The sequence below is a fragment of the Caloenas nicobarica genome, chromosome 10 (genome assembly GCF_036013445.1).
Source record: "Caloenas nicobarica isolate bCalNic1 chromosome 10, bCalNic1.hap1, whole genome shotgun sequence".
In the NCBI taxonomy this organism is placed as follows: Eukaryota; Metazoa; Chordata; class Aves; order Columbiformes; family Columbidae; genus Caloenas; species Caloenas nicobarica.
The window spans coordinates 891,318-908,741 of NC_088254.1; the positions used below are offsets into that span (position 1 = coordinate 891,318).

General features: G+C 50.1%; 1 protein-coding gene across 2 annotated transcripts; it reads left to right on the plus strand.

Annotated features, from left to right (window-relative positions):
* Positions 1–2,281: 2,281 nt before the first annotated feature.
* On the plus strand, positions 2,282–17,138 carry LOC135992607 (ciliary microtubule associated protein 1A-like). 2 transcript variants are annotated; one of them, XM_065641898.1, is made up of 8 exons: positions 2,282–2,396; positions 2,787–2,860; positions 3,122–3,306; positions 3,574–3,771; positions 5,459–5,585; positions 13,506–13,631; positions 14,491–14,592; positions 16,340–17,138. In XM_065641898.1, exons 4-8 carry the CDS (start codon positions 3,604–3,606, stop codon positions 16,498–16,500), a joined length of 684 nt encoding a protein of 227 aa, XP_065497970.1. In that variant the 5' UTR covers positions 2,282–2,396; positions 2,787–2,860; positions 3,122–3,306; positions 3,574–3,603; the 3' UTR covers positions 16,501–17,138. The 2 variants fall into 2 exon arrangements, with proteins under 2 accessions (XP_065497970.1, XP_065497971.1); XM_065641899.1 differs by lacking the exon at positions 2,282–2,396 and having other exon boundaries at positions 2,408–2,860.
* The last annotated feature ends 286 nt before the right edge of the window (positions 17,139–17,424 follow it).

Genomic DNA, 17,424 nt, shown 5'->3' on the forward strand with positions numbered 1-17,424 from the left:
CCTATAACATAAGTAGTGATTCTTCCTCCCACTGTCAGCGGGATGATAAGAAAAAGGGAATAACCATGCAACATGTCACCGGAGTAGGAGCTTGTATAGGTAAAGTACCGAAATCTAAGCAATCGCTCTGTAGTACTATCCAACCAGAAATAAACAGAACCGAAACATGGATTATTTCCCCAGGTGGGGCTAGATGGATATGTTCTGAAACGGGACTCACCCCGTGTATATCTCTAAGTATGTTCAATGACTCATGAGAGTACTGTATACTAGTTACCATTATCCCGAGAATATTGTATCATCAGGAAAGTGTACTATATGATCATTGGGATACTGGACATTACCTCATAAAAAGAGAACCAATCACAGCTATCACAATAGCCACGTTGTTAGGAATCGGGGCAGTAGGAGCAAGTACAGGGATAACCTCTCTTATTCAACAAAAACAGGGTTTCAAGTCTTTAAGAGCCGCCGTCGATGAAGACCTAGAAAGAATTGAGAAATCAATAACTGCGTTAGAGAAATCTTTAACTTCATTATCGGAGGTAGTATTACAAAATAGAAGAGGAATGGCTCTCCTCTTACAACAAGGAGGACTGTGTGCAGCTCTAGGGGAAGAGTGTTGCTTTTACGCAGATCACACAGGAGTAGTAAGAGATACTATGACCAAATTACGGGAGGGTTTAGAAAAACAAAAGAAAGAGAGGGAAGCGAAGCGGAGCTGGTACGAATCCTGGTTCACCCAATCCCCCTGATTAACTACTTTGTTATCTACTATAGCAGGACCTTTAATAATATTAGTGTTAATTCTGACCTTCGGGCGCGGTATATTAAATAGAGTTATCGAACTAGTAAAAAACCGATTAGAAGCCGCTCACTTAATGTTATTGAAAAAAAAAACAGTATGAGCAGATAGAAGAAGACAGAGTTGTTGAACACGAAACTTCCATCCTTTCTCTAGCCCGAGAAAATATTATCCGGTTTGATCAACAAAATGATAAAAATAAAAAGGGGGGATTGTAATAAACCCGTGTTGTAAATTTGTTAATCAAACCGGTACGTTATCTGGTGTAAACATTTATGAAACAGTACAACTGGGGAAATGTATTGGAGTTGTGAGGGTGAGGTGAGCTGCGCGTGTCCGGAGGGGTGGGGTCGCCGCCTGCGGTGTGGAGGGAAAATGTTGCCTCCGTCCCGCGACCACCGGAGAGCCTGAGGAGACCCCCCCCGGCAACCAGACGCGCAGCCGCAGAAGACGTCGGGCCAAGCTGTATCAACTTGAAATCTACCTGGAGACAAAAAGCTATAAAAGAGGGACTCTGGTGGGGGTGGGTTGCCTGGCATTGGTAGAGCTGAGACTCCCCGGCCGCCCAGCGCTGTTTTGCCTGCTTGCTTAGTAAATATTAATTGGATAATTAAAATTGGCACATGATTCGCGATCCTCGTTTATAACACTGTTTCGCCTGTTTAGTGCTTGCTTAATAAATTCTAATTGGATAATTAAGATCGGCATACGGTTTCGCTTATAACAGCCACGAATAAAACACAGAGTGGCACAGAGCTGATGTCAGACATCTGCTCTGGTTGTGGCTGGGATGGAGTTTTCTTCCCAGCAGCCCATGTGGTGCCGAGTGTTGGGTTTGTGAGCAAACCAGCGTTGCAGCTGCGAGCGCTGGTTGTGTTCGATGCTGTGGGCAGGAGTGCGGACCCAGCGTGTGGTGCCCGGGGCCGGGTGCTGAGCTGGGCTGTCCCTTGGGCAGGGACAGGCTGGAAGGCTCGTGGAAAAGGGACATATTTTAAGGAGCAGAAACACAACCTCCTCACGTTTTCCTCAGCATTCGCTCCAAACTGAGAATCAGTGGGAACCCGGAGGATCCTCTTTGTCTGAATCCAAGTAGCAAGAAAGAGACACTAACGAGAGATGCCCCTTTGCGCAGACCGGGCTGAACTTTGCTCAGCTCTAGGGGGATGTAAGCAAACGACTTGCAGAGGGGCTGCAAGGCTGCTCCAGCCCCGCAGTGACAGCAGGGCCACTCTGGTCCCTTCAGGGGGATTCGCTCTGGGGACAGAGGAGCGAGGGCGACACGGGCAGGAGCAGCCCGGGGCGAGGGAAGAGCCCGAGCCGCTGCGGCTCTGGGGCCATTTCTAGTCAGGCCGCGCAGCAGACACCCCCGTTGCTATGGCAGCGGGGGCTCTCCAAGGCCGGCCCCGCGCGGCGCAGCCCCTGTCGCTATGGGAACGGGTCCTTCCCCGAGGGCGGCGCGCTCCATGCGGGCGGCGGGCTGGCTGAGCGCCGCGCCGTGCGGCGGCGGGGCCGGGCGGGAGTTCGGCACGGCCGGGGGGTGACGGGCCGAGCAGCCCCGGTTCCCCCGGGCGGGCAGTGGGAGCCGGTGGAGGTGCAGGGGGGGAAGCTCTCGGCCCCTGGATTCGCCGAGCGCGGCTGTCGGGGCGGGCTCAGGGAGGAGCTGGGCTGGGAGCTGCGAGGCGCTTCCCGCATCCATCCCTGGGGCGGGCGGGCTGGGGCTGGTGGGGCAGAGGAGCCCCAGGGGTGAGCCAGGGTGGGGTCCGCTGTCACCAGCACTGTCCCGCGGGTGAGCGGGAGGAGGGGCCGGTGCCGTGGCCAGCACGTCCCCAGCCAGGGCAGCACTGGGCGGCAGCAGAGGGGTCAGGGCTGGGACTGCGGAGCAGCCCGAGCTCAGCGTCCTGTTCCCAAATCCTCTGCGCACTTGGGGTGCAGCGTGCGGGTGTTGTGATGACAGCAACAGCTCTGTGCCGTCACCCCTCAGGGGCTCTCTCCGGGCAGGACCTCGGTGAAGGTGTCAGGAGGATGGAGCCAGGCTCTTCTCGGTGGCAGCCAGTGGTAAGACAAGGGGTAATGGGTTCAAGCTGGAACACAGGAGGTTCCACTTAAATTGGAGAAGAAACTTCTCAGTGAGGGTGACAGAACAGGCTGCCCAGGGGGGTTGTGGAGTCGCCTTCTCTGCAGACATTCAAACCCGCCTGGACACCTTCCTGTGTAACCTCATCTGGGTGTTCCTGCTCCGGCGCGGGGATTGGACTTGATGAGCTCTCGAGGTCCCTTCCAGTCCCAGACATTCTGTGATTCTGTGATTCTGTGAAGGTGCAGGAGACCCACGGGCAGCGGGAGCAGGTGCTGTGGCGGGAGAAGGAGCAGCGGGCAGCTCGGCTGCTGTGGCAGCGGCAGGACGTGAGGCAGGAGCGGGCAGAGCTGCTGGTGCAGCACCAGCAGCGCCTGAGTGCACTGGAGCAGCAGCACCAGCTGGAGCGTCTGCGGGAGCTGCAGAGGTGAGAGCAGCACCAGTGGCACACGCGTGGGGCCGGTACCCCAGGTCTGGGCAAAGAAACCAGGGAATGGTTTGGGGAGGCGGTGAAAGGAGAAGATCAGAGTCCAGAAACGCTGGGTTGTGGGCAGCTGGGGGGCTCGTGGAGTGGGGGTTCGCTTTGTAGGTTGACACAAGGATCTGGCTGGAGACATCATGTCAGAGTGGAGGCGCTGTGTTTTGAAAGGAGTTGTACCCCATGTTTTCTCTACCCCAAATCCCTTTTGTTCAGGTGAACGAGTCGCTGACATGTTTTGGGTCAATGAGAAATCTGGTTTTGGAGAAGCCCATAACCCCCAGATGTGTCCGTCCCAGATGTGTCCATCCCAGATGTGTCTGTCCCAGATGTGGATGCCGGTCAGTGGAATGCCCTGTGACAGCCCACCGTGCTGGCCCAGCTCCTGGGACCTGGTTCCACATACAGTCACAGGTGTGCGCACACACACATACATGTATACACACACACCTACATACACGCACACGCATGTGCGCACACACCTGTGCAGATATTCTCATAGAATCCCAGGATGGAGGGGAAAGGATCACCTGGTCCAACCTTTCGTGGCACAAGCCCGGTCTAGATGAGCTGGCCCAGCGCCCCATCCAGCTGAATCTTTAAAGTCTCCAATTTTGGGGAATTCACCACATCCCTGGGGAGATTATTCCAATGGCTGGTGGCTCTCCTGGTGAAAAATTTCCTTCTTGTGTCCAGTCAGGATCTCCCCAGGAGTAGCTTGTACCCATCAGCCCTTGTCTTTTTCCTGGGACTCCTTGTACAAAGGGCATGTCCATCTTTGTAGCCACCCTGGAAACACTGGAACATGGTGCTGAGCTCTCCCTGAGCTGCCTTTTCTCCAGGCTGAACAAGCCCGGTTCTCTCAGCCTTTGCTCGTATGGCGGCTGCCCAGTCCTTTGATCACCTCTGTGGCCCTTCTCTGGACACCTCTTCAGCCTGTCCACATCTGGCTTGGCTGAAAGGGACTTAATTTTCTTCATGCAGTTATATAATTATTACTGCGGTAATCTGAGGGTATGAGGGAAAGAATGATTTGGGGAGGACAGGACACTTTTTATAGCCGTCACGTGTTTTGGAACACAGTGTTCGTTGGTCCCTGCCAAGACGATCACAGAGGTGGTGGCTGGGGTTCTGTGATGGAAATGCTTTTGTTCTGGTATTGAAGCACAAATTGCCTCTAACAGTCTTAGAGCAGTGAATCTGGAAGTGTTGGTTTGCCTCAGCAGGCAAAGCCTCTGCTCCCCAGCGGAGCTCTGTGACCGCTGTGTCACTTGTCAACACCGTCACTGAGCGCAAGGGCAGTGTAAAAACCAGGTGCTTTGGAAAGCTCCCCCACTCTCTGCTGACGTTCCAAATCTGTTTCACGTGCACCCTGAAAATACGCGTTGATGCAGGAAAGCAGACCTCAGGAAGGTCTGGCCCTGCAGGCTGGATGTCCCCAGCCCTGGATCAGCCAGGTGATGCAATAGCACAGCCTCCCGATGTCATAGTGCGTTTCCATGACGGTGCCAGGCTGTCCCCAGGGTCTCCTGGCCGCTGACACCACAACCTCTCTTGCCAGATCTCTGGCTGCCCTCACTGCTCACCACGCTCTGTGCCGCAGAGACAAAGCAGACGCAGACATTATTGTCCTCATCCCTTTTGACGGCCACGGCTGAGACAGGTGAAGTCCCGAGACCTTTCCTTCCCTGCCCTAGTTCAGCATCAGGGATGAGCTCCATTGCGCCTGAGGGGATTTGCATCCCCAGGCCTTGAACAAATCCAGTGATGAGGAATCCACAGCTGCTCTGGGCAACTTGTTCCAGGGTCTCACCCACCTAATAGTGAAAAATGTTATTTTATCGAGAGCATTGGTATTCTCTGGTGAGACAGGACTCGCATGGTACAGGACCAGGATGTCACCAGTGGGTGACTGAGATGGCTCAGAAAACCCCTGTCAAAGATATTAGCAAAAGTGGTTTTAATATGATGTAAAAGCGCGACTTGCCATCGAAGTTGGTTAAGGTTCACTATTACTGTATGGCACAATCATTTGAACAGTGATTGAAAACTCCCAAGGCACAGGTCAAAGTACCAAGATGCTCTTCTGCTCTTTCCTCAGGCTTTATCAGCATCTCACAGCATGGACAGAGCCCGAGTGGGGACTTGGAGACCTCATGGCCCATGGGGCCCCATCATGGCCCAGTTCACCAGCCCTGGACCCAAACACTCAGTCCGAGGAACAACAGGTAAAACAAGGATCCGAGTGGTGTGTTGAGCACACCCGTGGTAAAATCAGCTACAAACCCGTTTCCCTTTTTCTCCCTTCTCACAGAAACCCCCTGCTCCTAAAACCTTCCCATGCAAACCCAGTACATGTGAGGTTTGTTTGTTTGTTAGTTTTTATTTCTCCATGATTATCACTGGAGCCAGACTGTCAGGAAGTCCTGTTTCTTTTTAAGATTATTTAGCAATGCAGTTGCAGAAGCATTTATGCTTAGAGATTTACTGTTTGTCAGTGTCGTGCTTTGATTGCGGGGTGACAATAAAACCGTGGCAGATGTACTGTTAACCTCCTCTCCCCCACCTTTTCCCTTCAGCCCCTCCCTCCCCCCTCTTCCCACTAAGGACAGGCAGTTGGGAGGGAAAGAAGGACCGAGAGAAGAGAGTTGGAAAAAATTAAACATGTTTTACTAATGTTACTAATAAGAAATAGAGAAAATAATACAAAATATACAAAACCAATCTTGAAAGTCCCGGCAACTGCTCCGGCAGATGTGGGGCTGGCACTCGAAGTCCTGGACTGGACTCTGCAGCCAACCGGAACTGGATTCAGTCTGTCACTAGGCCTCAGTTCGCAGGGACAACTCGCAAGGTCCTCTCCCTATGTCGGCCGTAAGGGAAAGGGATGAGATCCTTGTGATCCCTCACCTTTATATGAAGTATGGGGTGAATGGGATGGAATACTTTAGTTGGTCAATTTTCAGTTCACCTCCTGCTTGCACATCTCGCGGGATGCATCACTATCAATGACCTTGCATTCCATTGCTATGTCTACCAAAACATGTACCTAACTTTCAGGAAAACTGCAGTTAGTAAGAAGACTTTAGCTGACAGGGAAATTCACTGAAAGAGAAACTTGTTTTTGACAAAACCAGGACATTCCACCCCTTATGACATGCCATTCACGGCATACTTAGACCTTATCAATACAATCTAATTAATTACTACTACTATATATACATATATGTACATATATACACAAGTATAATTCATCATTCTCTTAGTCTGTGGACCATCCTTCAAAAAGTTCATTAAGTTCATTTATCACAACAGTCTCCCAGGGCAGGAAAAAATGGTACATCTAGTGCATCTCATGACCACTGTTTGTGGGTTAAAGACATCAACTTCAAAGAAGTTGTCAGGCGCCACTCGTAGAGGCTAGCTCTGGTTTCATCACCACTGTCTTGATCTGAAAGACACTTATTAAACACTGTTAGTATGGCAGTTAACATAATGCAGTTCAGTATTGAATATTTTCACCTAAAATCAAATCCCCTTGAGGTACACACCGAACTTCTCCATCCTTAAGCATCACCCACCAGGTGCTGCCAGTTCCTTGGGCAAAAATAGTCCCATGAATGGGCTCGCCTTTGCCTGAGGCAGGAGTAACCCAGACTGCCTTCCCTAACATATTTTTCATGTGTACTACAGGGACTTTATCTCCTTCTACAGTACGTAGAAGTTCTGATTGGGCAGGCCCGGCTCGATTGGTTGATCCCCTAGTGTTGACCAACCAAGTGGCTTTTGCTAAATGTGAATCCCAGTTTTTAAAGGTTCCACCACCCAGTGCCTTTAGTGTCGTTTCTAACAAACCATTGTACCTTTCAGTTTTCCCAGGAGCTGGTGCTTGATATGGAATGTGATATACCCACTCAATACGACGTTTTTTGGCCCCGTTGTCTATAAGACTGTTTTTGAAATGAGTGCCATTGTCTGATTCAATTCTTTCTGGCGTACCATGTCGCCAAAGGACTTGCTTTTCAAGGCCCAAGATCGTATTCCGGGCTGTAGCATGGGGTACAGCATATGTTTCCAACCATCCGGTGGTTGCTTCTACCATTCTAAGTACATAGTGCTTACCTTGACGTGTTTGTGGAAGTGTAATATAATCAATTTGCCAAGCCTCTCCATACTTATACTTTACACCATCGCCCTCCATACCATACAGGCTTTAACCTTTTAGCTTGTTTGATTTCGGTGCAAGTTTCACATTCATTAATAACCTGTGAAATAGCGTCCATAGTTAACTCCACCCCTCGATCACAAGCCCATTTATATGTTGCATCTCTACCTTGATGCCCTGAAGCATCATGGGCCCACTGAGCTAGGAAAAGTTCACCTTTATGTTGCCAGTCCAAGTCAGCTTCAGCTACTTTAATCTTAGCAGCTTGATCCACTTGATGGTTGTTTTGATGTTCCTCGGTGGCTCGACTTTGAGGCACATGAGCATCTACATGACAAACTTTCACAGGCAGGCTCTCTAGCCGAGCAGCAATGTCTTGCCACAGTGTGGCAGCCCAAATGGGTTTACCTCTGCATAGCCAGTTGTTTTTCTTCCATTGCTGTAGCCACCCCCACAAGGCATTTGCCACCATCCATGAGTCAGTGTAGAGATAAAGCATTGGCCACTTTTCTCGTTCAGCAATGTCCAAGGCCAGCTGGATGGCTTTCACTTCTGCAAATTGACTAGATTCACCTTGTCCTTCAGTGGCTTCTGTAGCTCGTTGTGTGGGACTCCACACAGCAGCTTTCCACCTTCGATGTTTTCCTACAAGACGGCAGGATCCATCTGTGAACAGGGCATACCACTTTTCAGTCTCTGAAAGGGTATTATACGGTGGTGCTTCTTCAGCACGTGTTACTTCCTCCTCATCTGGAGACATCCCAAAGCATTTACTTTCTGGCCAGTCTGTAATCACATCTAAGATCCCTGGGCGATTGGGACTTCCAATTCGAGCTCGTTGCGTGATCAATGCAATCCATTTACTCCACGTAGCATCGGTTGCATGATGCGTGGAGGGAACCTTCCCTTTGAACATCCAGCTCAGCACCGGCAGTTGAGGTGCCAGGAGGAGCTGTGCTTCAGTACCAATCACTTCTGAAGTGGCTCAGACTCCCTCATAAGCTGCAGGTATTTCCTTTTCAGTTGGAGTATAGTTGGCCTCAGATCCTTTGTATCCTCGACTCCAAAAACCTAAGGGTCGACCTCGCGTTTCTCCTGGTGCTTTCTGCCAGAGGCTCCAGGTAGGACCATTATCTCCAGCTGCGGTGTAGAGCACATTTTTAACATCTAGTCCAGTCCGAACTAGTCCAAGGGCCACCGCATGAGTTATCTCACGCTTAATTTGTTCAAAGGCTTGTCGTTGTTCTGGTCCCCACTCAAATTGGTTCTTTTTATGAGTCACTCGATAAAGAGGGCTCACAATCTGGCTGTAGTTGGGAATATGCATTCTCCAAAAACCTACAACACCCAAGAAAGTCTGTGTCTGCTTCTTATTAGCAGGTGGAGACATAGCTGCAATTTTGTTGATCACCTCCATTGGGATCTGACGACGACCATCTTGCCATTTTATTCCTAAAAAACTGGATCTCTTGCGCAGGTCCCTCGACCTTACTACATTTTATGGCAAAACCAGCATCCAAAAGAATATGAATTATTCTCTCACCTTTCTCCAAGACTTCTCTCTCTGTGTCACCCCATACAATGATGTCATCAATATACTGCAAGTGTTCTGGTGCTTTACCTTCTTCCAGCGTGGTTTGAATCAGTCCACGGCAGATGGTAGGACTGTGTTTCCACCCGTGAGGCAAGCGATTCCACGTGTACTGGATGCCCCTCCAGGTGAAAGCAAACTGCGGCCTGCATTCTGCTGCTAAAGGGATAGAGAAAAATACATTAGCAATGTCTATGGTGGCATACCACTTGGCTGCCTTTGACTCCAGTTCAAATTGCAGTTCTAGCATATCAGGCACAGCAGCACTCAACGGTGGCGTAACTTCATTCAGGCCACGATAGTCTACAGTTAGTCTCCACTCGTCACTAGACTTATGCACTGGCCAAATCAGGCTGTTAAAAGGTGAGCGAGTCTTACTGATCACACCCTGGCTTTCTAGTTGATGAATCAGCTTCTGAATAGGAATCAAAGAGTCTCAATTGGTGCGGTATTGTCGGCAATGCACCGTCGTGGTAGCAACTGGCACCTACTGATCATCAGCCATCAGCAGTCCTACAAGAGAAGGGTCGTCTGAAAGACCAGGCAAATCAGACAGCTGTTCAATATTCTCACTGTCCACAGCTGCTATACCAAATGCCCACCGATACCATTTTGGGTCCTTAAAATACCCTCTCCTGAGGTATTCTGTGCCAAGGTTGCACGGAGCACCTGGGCCAGTCACAATGGGATGCTTTTGCCAGTTTTTCCCAGATAGGCTCATTTCAGCCTCTACAACAGTCAGTTCCTGGAATCCCCCAGTCACTCCAACAATATTGACGGGTTGTGTTCCTTTATACTTGGAATTATCGTGCACTGAGAACCAGTGTCCACCAAAGCTTTGTACTCCTGGGGGTGTGTTGTACCCGGCCATTGTATCTGTACAGTCCAATAAGCTCTGTTATCCCTTTCCTCCACCTGGCTGGAGGCAGGGCCCCTCTAATCTCTGTTTTGCACAGTCTCTGGGTATGAATTAGACGTTCCTTCAAGAGCATCAGAATCTCTTCTGCCCCTTTTGTAAACTGGAGCAGTCATTTTCCTAGGAGCTTTTCCTTTTAACTCACGTACTCGTTCTTGAAGTTCTGAGGTAGGTGTTCCATGCCACCTATTCATGTTTGCTCCCTGCTCATGCAGGAAGAACCACAGTGAACGTCTTTTTGTGGACTGCCTCCGTCCTCTCTCTTGGGATTGGAAGTGCCTTCTCCTAATAGCTGAAACAGAGGTTCGTGCAGGTCGTGAATGGTACGTGTCTTCTCTGAGTGCTTTGATTTCTTGCAACAGCTTTTCAAACCAGTCATCAGATTTTTCACACAGTCTCTCCACAGCAGAGACACAAGCCCGTAGAGAACCAGCAAGGCTGTCCTCGTAGTCTCGGAGCTGCTCTATCACGTCAGAAACCCTTTGTCTACCACTAGCTGTCCAGATCATTCCTGCCAATGACTTAGCATATGCAGGTGGTGCACTTTGTACAAATCTGTGCCACATAGGTCATGTACAATCAATTCCATCTGGGTCTGTCCCGTCTTGGCTGTTTGGCCCAAAATAGATGATCTCTCGCACAGCTAATTCTCTCAGGAACTGGATACCTCCCTCCATAGTATTCCATTTCCCTGATGTGCATATGCAATCTTCCTTGTAGGGAAATCTTACTTTCATAGCTGTCAGGAGTCAGGTCCAGAGGGTAGTGGGGTTGTGCTCTCTTGAAATTGCCCTATCAATGGTGGAATCCTTTGACAGAGATCCCAGCTGCTTGGCTTCACCACCTTCCAATTCTATTGTTTCAGCCCCATTATCCCAGCATCGGAGCAACCAGGTTACGATATTCTCACCTTCACGACGACTAAAGTCTTTTCACAGTTCTCTCAGCTCACCTGGAGAAAAGGACCCGAGTAGTGGTCACTTCCTCTCCTCTCTGTGTTGATGATGCCCCTTGGGTTGATGTTGGCCCTGTGTCATCATCTACTGGCCCTTTGCCATCACCTGCAGCATGAGTAGTCTTTCTTGTGACTTTCTTACAACCGGCAACTGATGCAGATATGGGCTCACCATCCTCTGAATTATTTCCAGAGTCTGAATGACTGTCACTGGCATTGGCATAATCACAGTGGTTGTTATGATTACTACAGCAACAGTGCCCAGCATGTGAGGAAGGAGGGGCTGCCTTGTTAGCCTTTGAGGCTGGAGGAGTAACAGCATCTACAGTGGAGGAGGCAGCAGTGACCTTGGCAGCCGGAGCTTGAGCCTCGGTCGGGGGAACTGGGGCTTTAGCTGCCTTTTGTTTCGAGCGGCTCGGAGTGCTTTTTGCCTCAGCAGATGCAACGCAAGTCTCAGGACTCAAAAGAGACGCGAACCTCCTATTTAACCTCATTTCTCTTAGCACTAGCACAAGCACAAGCACATTCAGCAAGCCAGATAGCTCCATCATAGCTCTATCAAAGCTCCAAGGATATTCAGAGCTCTCAAAAACATTTGTAAACTGTCCTAGCGAGAAAGCGAAAGTATTGTTAGTCAGCCTTTCTAAAGATTCGCTTGACCAATTAGCAAACACATAGCTGTATTGCTCTTTTATCTCTTCTGGAGGTTTTTCAAGGTAAAGGAGAAACGAGTAGAAATTCATTATCGGCTGCAGTATAATGAAGTAAACCAGTGCCAAACCACACAGTATCATCATGACCATCATCCAGTTTCTTGTTGTTACATAATATACGCATTGATTCATGAAGAATGCCCAGCACAGGTAGGGAACCATGGAACACAATGTACAAAATAACTGATACAACTTAGGCCCCACCAGACATCCCTGATGAAGACTCTGGAGTACCAAAGATGGAATTCCGGTAAAGGGCGGGGTTATGGAAATAATTTATGTTTAATGCATTAACTGAGCACTAGAAACAAATGAATATGTGATAGGTATATGTAATAAATACCAAGAAGTGCGAATCACGCGCATGCTCAATTAGAGCGATTAGATCCTTCTTGTGTTCAGTCAGGATCTCCCCAGGAGTAGCTTGTACCCATCAGCCCTTGTCTTTTCCCTGGGACTCCTTGTACAAAGGGCATGTCCATCTTTGTAGCCACCCTGGAAACACTAGAACATGGTGCTGAGCTCTCCTTGAGCCGCCTTTTCTCCAGGCTGAACAAGCCCGATTCTCTCAGCCTTTGCTCGTATGGCGGCTGCCCAGTCCTTTGATCATCTCTGTGGCCCTTCTCTGGACCCTCTCCAGCCTGTCCACATCTGGCTTGGCTGAAAGGGACTTAATTTTCTTCATGCAGTTATATAATTTTTACTGCTGTAATCTGAGGGTATGAGGGAAAGAATGATTTGGGGAGGACAGGACACTTTTTATAGCTGTCACGTGTTTTCCAACACGGTGTTCGTTGGTCCCTGCCAAGACGATCACAGAGGTGGTGGCTGAGGTTCTGTAATGGAAATGCTTTTGGTCTGGTATTGAAGCCCAAATCGCCTCTAACAGTCTTAGAGCGGTGAATCTGGAAGTGTTGGTTTGCCTCAGCAGGCAAAGCCTCTGCTCCCCAGCGGAGCTCTGTGACCGCTGTGCCACTTGTCAACACCGTCACTGAGCGCAAGGGCAGTGTAAAAACCGGGTGCTTTGGAAAGCTCCTCCGCTCTCTGCTGACGTTCCAAATCTGTTTCACGTGCACCCTGAAAATACACGTTGAGGCAGGAAAGCAGACCTCAGGAAGGTCTGACCCTGCAGGCTGGACATCCCCAGCCCTGGATCAGCCAGGTGATGCAATATCACAGCCTCCCGATGTCATAGTGCGTTTCCGTGACACTCCCAGATTGTCCCCAGGGTCCCCTGGCCGCTGACACCACAGCCTCTCTTGCCAGATGTCTGCTGCCCTCACTGCTCGCCACGCTCTGTGCCGCAGAGACAAAGCAGACGCAGACATTGTCATCCTCATCCCTTTTGATGGCCGCGGCTGAGACAGGTGGAGTCCTGAGACTGCTCCTTCCCTGCCCTAGTTCAGCATCAGGGATGAGCTCCATTGTGCCTGAGGGGATTTGCATCTCCAGGCCTTGAACAAATCCAGTGATGAGGAATCCACAGCTGCTCTGGGCAACCTGTTCCGGGGTCTCGCCAACCTCATAGTAAAAAATGTTCTTTATCGAGAGCATTGGTATTCTCTGGTGAGACAGGACTCGCATGGTACAGGACCAGGATGTCACCAATGGGTGACTGAGATGGCTTAGAGAACCCCTGTCAAAGATATTAGCAAAAGTGGTTTTAATATGATGATGTAAAAGCGCGACTTAACCAAGTTCGATGGCAAGTTCACTCTATTAGTGTACGGCACAATCATCTGAAGAGCGATTGAAAACTCCTAAGGCACAGGTCAAATTACCAAGATGCTCTTCTGCTCTTTTCTCAGGTTTTATCAGCATCTCGCAGCATGGACGGAGCCCAGTTGGGACTTGGAGACCTCATGGCCCATGGGGCCCCATCATGGCCCAGTTCACCACCCCTGGACCCAAATACTCAGTCCGAGGAACAACAGGTAAAACAAGGATCCAAGCGGTGTGTTGAGCACACCCGTGGTAAAATCAGCTACAAACCCATTTCCCTTTTTCCCCCTTCTCACAGAAGCCCCCTGCTCCTAAAACCTTCCCACGCAAACCCAGTACATGTGAGGTTTGTTTTGTTTGTTAGTTTTTATTTCTCCATGATTATCACTGGAGCCAGACTGTCAGGAGGTCCTGTTTCTTTTTAAGATTATTTAGCAATGCAGTTGCAGAAGCTTTTATGCTTAGAGATTTACTGTTTGTCACTACAAGGCACTGTACAGCTCAACTTTATTACTCTTGGAGGGAACAGCACGGGAATTTTCTGAGCTTGGCAGCTCAGTCTCCTGCAGCTTCAAAGGAGCTTTGAACGCAGTTGCCTGCAGGTGGCCTTTCACGTGCTGTTCTTCATAGGTTACCTGAACCACAACCCCCCAAAGCCCCCACTTACCCCTGTCAAGGGGCAGAACCTCCTGCAGAAGACAGCTGCTTGCCAGGTCCTCGATATTGCGCGGAGCCTCCATGGCCCGGAATGGGGAGTACGTGGCTGCAGCCTCTCCCATGGTTGGACTTCCTGAGATAAACACTGAGCTCATGCCTGGACCAAATGAGTAACATTTCCCCAGCTGTTTGTTCAGACAAGACAATTACATTTTCACCCTTCCCTTTGACAGTGGCACAAAAGTTAGATGGGTGCAAAAGGCTCAGCTCACCCCTTCAATGAGCTGTAGATGTTTTCCAGCAGCTAGCACTTCTGCAGCTGTTAAGGATAGCTGCTCTTGTTGAAATTGCCTCCTTGGCTTGAGAGAAAAGGCCACAACTTCACTGCTTTTGTGCTATTGTCCTCTGCCCTAGGCGATTACTGCCCTGAGAAGTCCAACAGACACGTCCTTAAGTGCCCTCCTGTGCAGTCCATGTCCTTCTGGCACAGGGGCATAAAAACCGACCTCCCTCCAGGTAAGTGATGCAGGGAGATGCATACCCTTGCATAGCGTATGAGGTATGGAGGTGCAATGAGAGTCATTTATTACAAATTCAGGCTTGTATTTAGACTTGCTAGGATGCTTGCTCAAGCATTGCTGGTTTGCTAAGTTAGGCATTACATAAGCGATATGTTTTGCATTCCTACCAAAGTTGCTACCATAAAAGCATTTTTTGATCTGTCACAAGTTACCCCCCTGTCCTTGATGTATCAGTCCTGTATCAATCCCTCTGGCCTTAATGTCTCAATCTATCAGTGTATCAGTCAGTCAATCGAGTCCTTGCTTCTTGTTTTTCCACCAACGCTTGTTCCCCTGCCGTTGACTCTTGCAGTTTGTCACAGGCCCGATGTCAGAATACTGCCTCACCCTTGCAGCTCAAGCATCCTCTACTGACAATCTGCTGCTCAGCTTGTTAACTATGGCCAGTTCAAAGCCTCCACTGCAGGACACAGCTGTTTCCTGACAAGCTTCCTTCATGTGCAGTAGAAGCAAGTGGGGAGTGTTCCTGGTTGGCTGCAGCTGCCTTGGCAGGTGCTTGTGCTCATCTCTCAGCCCCGAGGTCTGATCTGTGCCTTTCCCCCCACCCAAGCTATGCTGCTGGCTCTGAGGAAATAGGGGTACAGCGGGTGGATGGTTTTACCAGAGCCGTGAAGTTCCAGTGAACCCCTCGGGGACTTTTTCTTCCTGGTTCTTGCAGTTCCAGCACAAACTCATCTCATTCCACAGAAGCACTGACAGCTCAGTTTCGGAGCTGCCAACAGTGCCCCAGCGTGGCAGAAGGTGGAAGGATTGGGAAAGGGGGCAGACATGCTTCCTGCTCCTCTGAGCAGGTGTCACGGAGCCACCTCAAAGTCAGTTTTAGGTGAACAACAAGTTCAAAACAGACTTTATTCTGGCTGGAAAAGTGTAGCAAATACACCGACTAGAAACAGGGTTTATACAATTAGTTAGCACTGCAACAACATAAAATACAGGTTCAGATATCAGTTGAGGGAATTATTGTGGTACAACAACATAAGAATAATGAGGATGCACAACGTGCATGCATTCAGTCACAAGAAACAAAACCAGAGGCCTCTGAGTCCAGGAAACCCACAAGAAATAATCACTCGCCTGGGTTAGGCGAGGGCTCACGCTTGCCTGGTTAGACAAGGACTCATTCAAGGATCTATCCAGTAAATAACCACTCACCAAATGAGGAGCTGAGGCGCTCTCAATCCCGGGAAGTCTCCTTAGACAGCGTCCCAGTCTAAGGAAAGGGCTCCAGTTCACAGACCCGCAGCTCCGAGAAGACCACTCCAAGGGGTCTTCTGTGGGAACCCTGTTTTATAGTCTGGTCAGATGTGGCTGTGGGCATTACAACATGGTCCAGAAGCTTTGCAGCTACTCTGAGCACCTTCTTTGTTGAGGACCCTGTCAACCAACTCAGGGTCCCGTTAAGGACCCGGTCAATTGACCGAGGGTCCCACCCTTCCTGCCCCCCCAGCCAGTGGAGGTGAAGTGACCCTGCCGGGGCAGGGGAGGATGTGACTGACAGCACCTTGGTACCACTCTGATGCATATGTGGGGACAGGCACGGTGGGGCACAAAAGGTGCTAAAGAGCCATCAACTGCCCCAGTGAAGGCTCCAGATCTCAGGGGGACGTGCAGCTGCCACAGCAGCCTTTGCAGGGTGCCTGTCTCTGCCCCAGAGGTTTCTTCTCTTCCCATTCCTCTTGCAGGTCCAGGCACCTACATGTTGCCCAGGGTGCTGGGCCCCAGCACGGTGCACACAGCTGCCAGCCCGTGCGATTCCATGAGGGGGAAGAGTCAGCAGAATCACTACTGTGCCGATCTCACCACAGTGAGCTCTGCTTCTCTGCCTTTTTGTAACAGCAGCTGAAGCTGCTCTGCTCTCCTCATGGCAGAAGAGCTGCAAAGCCTGCAGGATCCTTTCTTAGCACATCCTTGGCTGCAATAGGAGCAGAACCCAAGAGTGCACGTGCCCGCTGGCAGGGCCACAGGATTCTCCTGCCATTCCAGCAGGACAGGGGAGGCTCTGCCTCCACCACTGTCCCTTGTTTTCTAACAGTTACAGTTTTGCTGATGTAGCACTCATCAGCTCTCATGGGAATCTCCCTCCTGCTCTGAGATAAGCCTCATCTCTGCTCCTAGTCCTTGCGGGTTGAATTCACTTGGCTTGATTGTCACTGTGGAGAGCTGGCAGTGGAGATGAAGGTGGAGGAGAAAAATCCTCAGAGCAATTCCTGAAACATATTTCTGGCAGAAAAACAAACCTCTTCTTTCAGGCAGCCTCTTCCAATGCCCGACAACCCTTTCTGTGAATAACTTTTTTCCTAATATCCAATCTAAACCTCCCCTGGTGCAGCTTGAGGCCTTTTCCTCTTGTCTTATCACTTGCTACCAGGGAGAAGAGACCAACACCCTCCATGCTCCAACCTCCTTTCAGGCAGTTCAGAGATCAGAAGGTCTCCCCTCAGCCTCCTGTTCTCCAGGCTGAACAGCCCCAGGTCCCTCAGCCGCTCCCATCACAGTTGTGCTCCAGGGTCTTCATCAGCTCCATTGCCCTTCTCTGAACTCCCTCCAGCACCTCAAGGTCTTTCCTATAGTGAGGGGCCCAAAACTGACCCCAGGACTGCAGGTGTGGCCAACCGGTGCCAGTACAGGGGACGATCACTGCCCTGGTCCTGCTGGCCACACTATTCCTGATACGAGCCAGGATGCTGGTGGCCTTTTTTCCACCTGGACACACCCTGGCTCATATTCAGCTGCTGTCAATCAACACCCCCAGGTCCTTTTCTGCTGG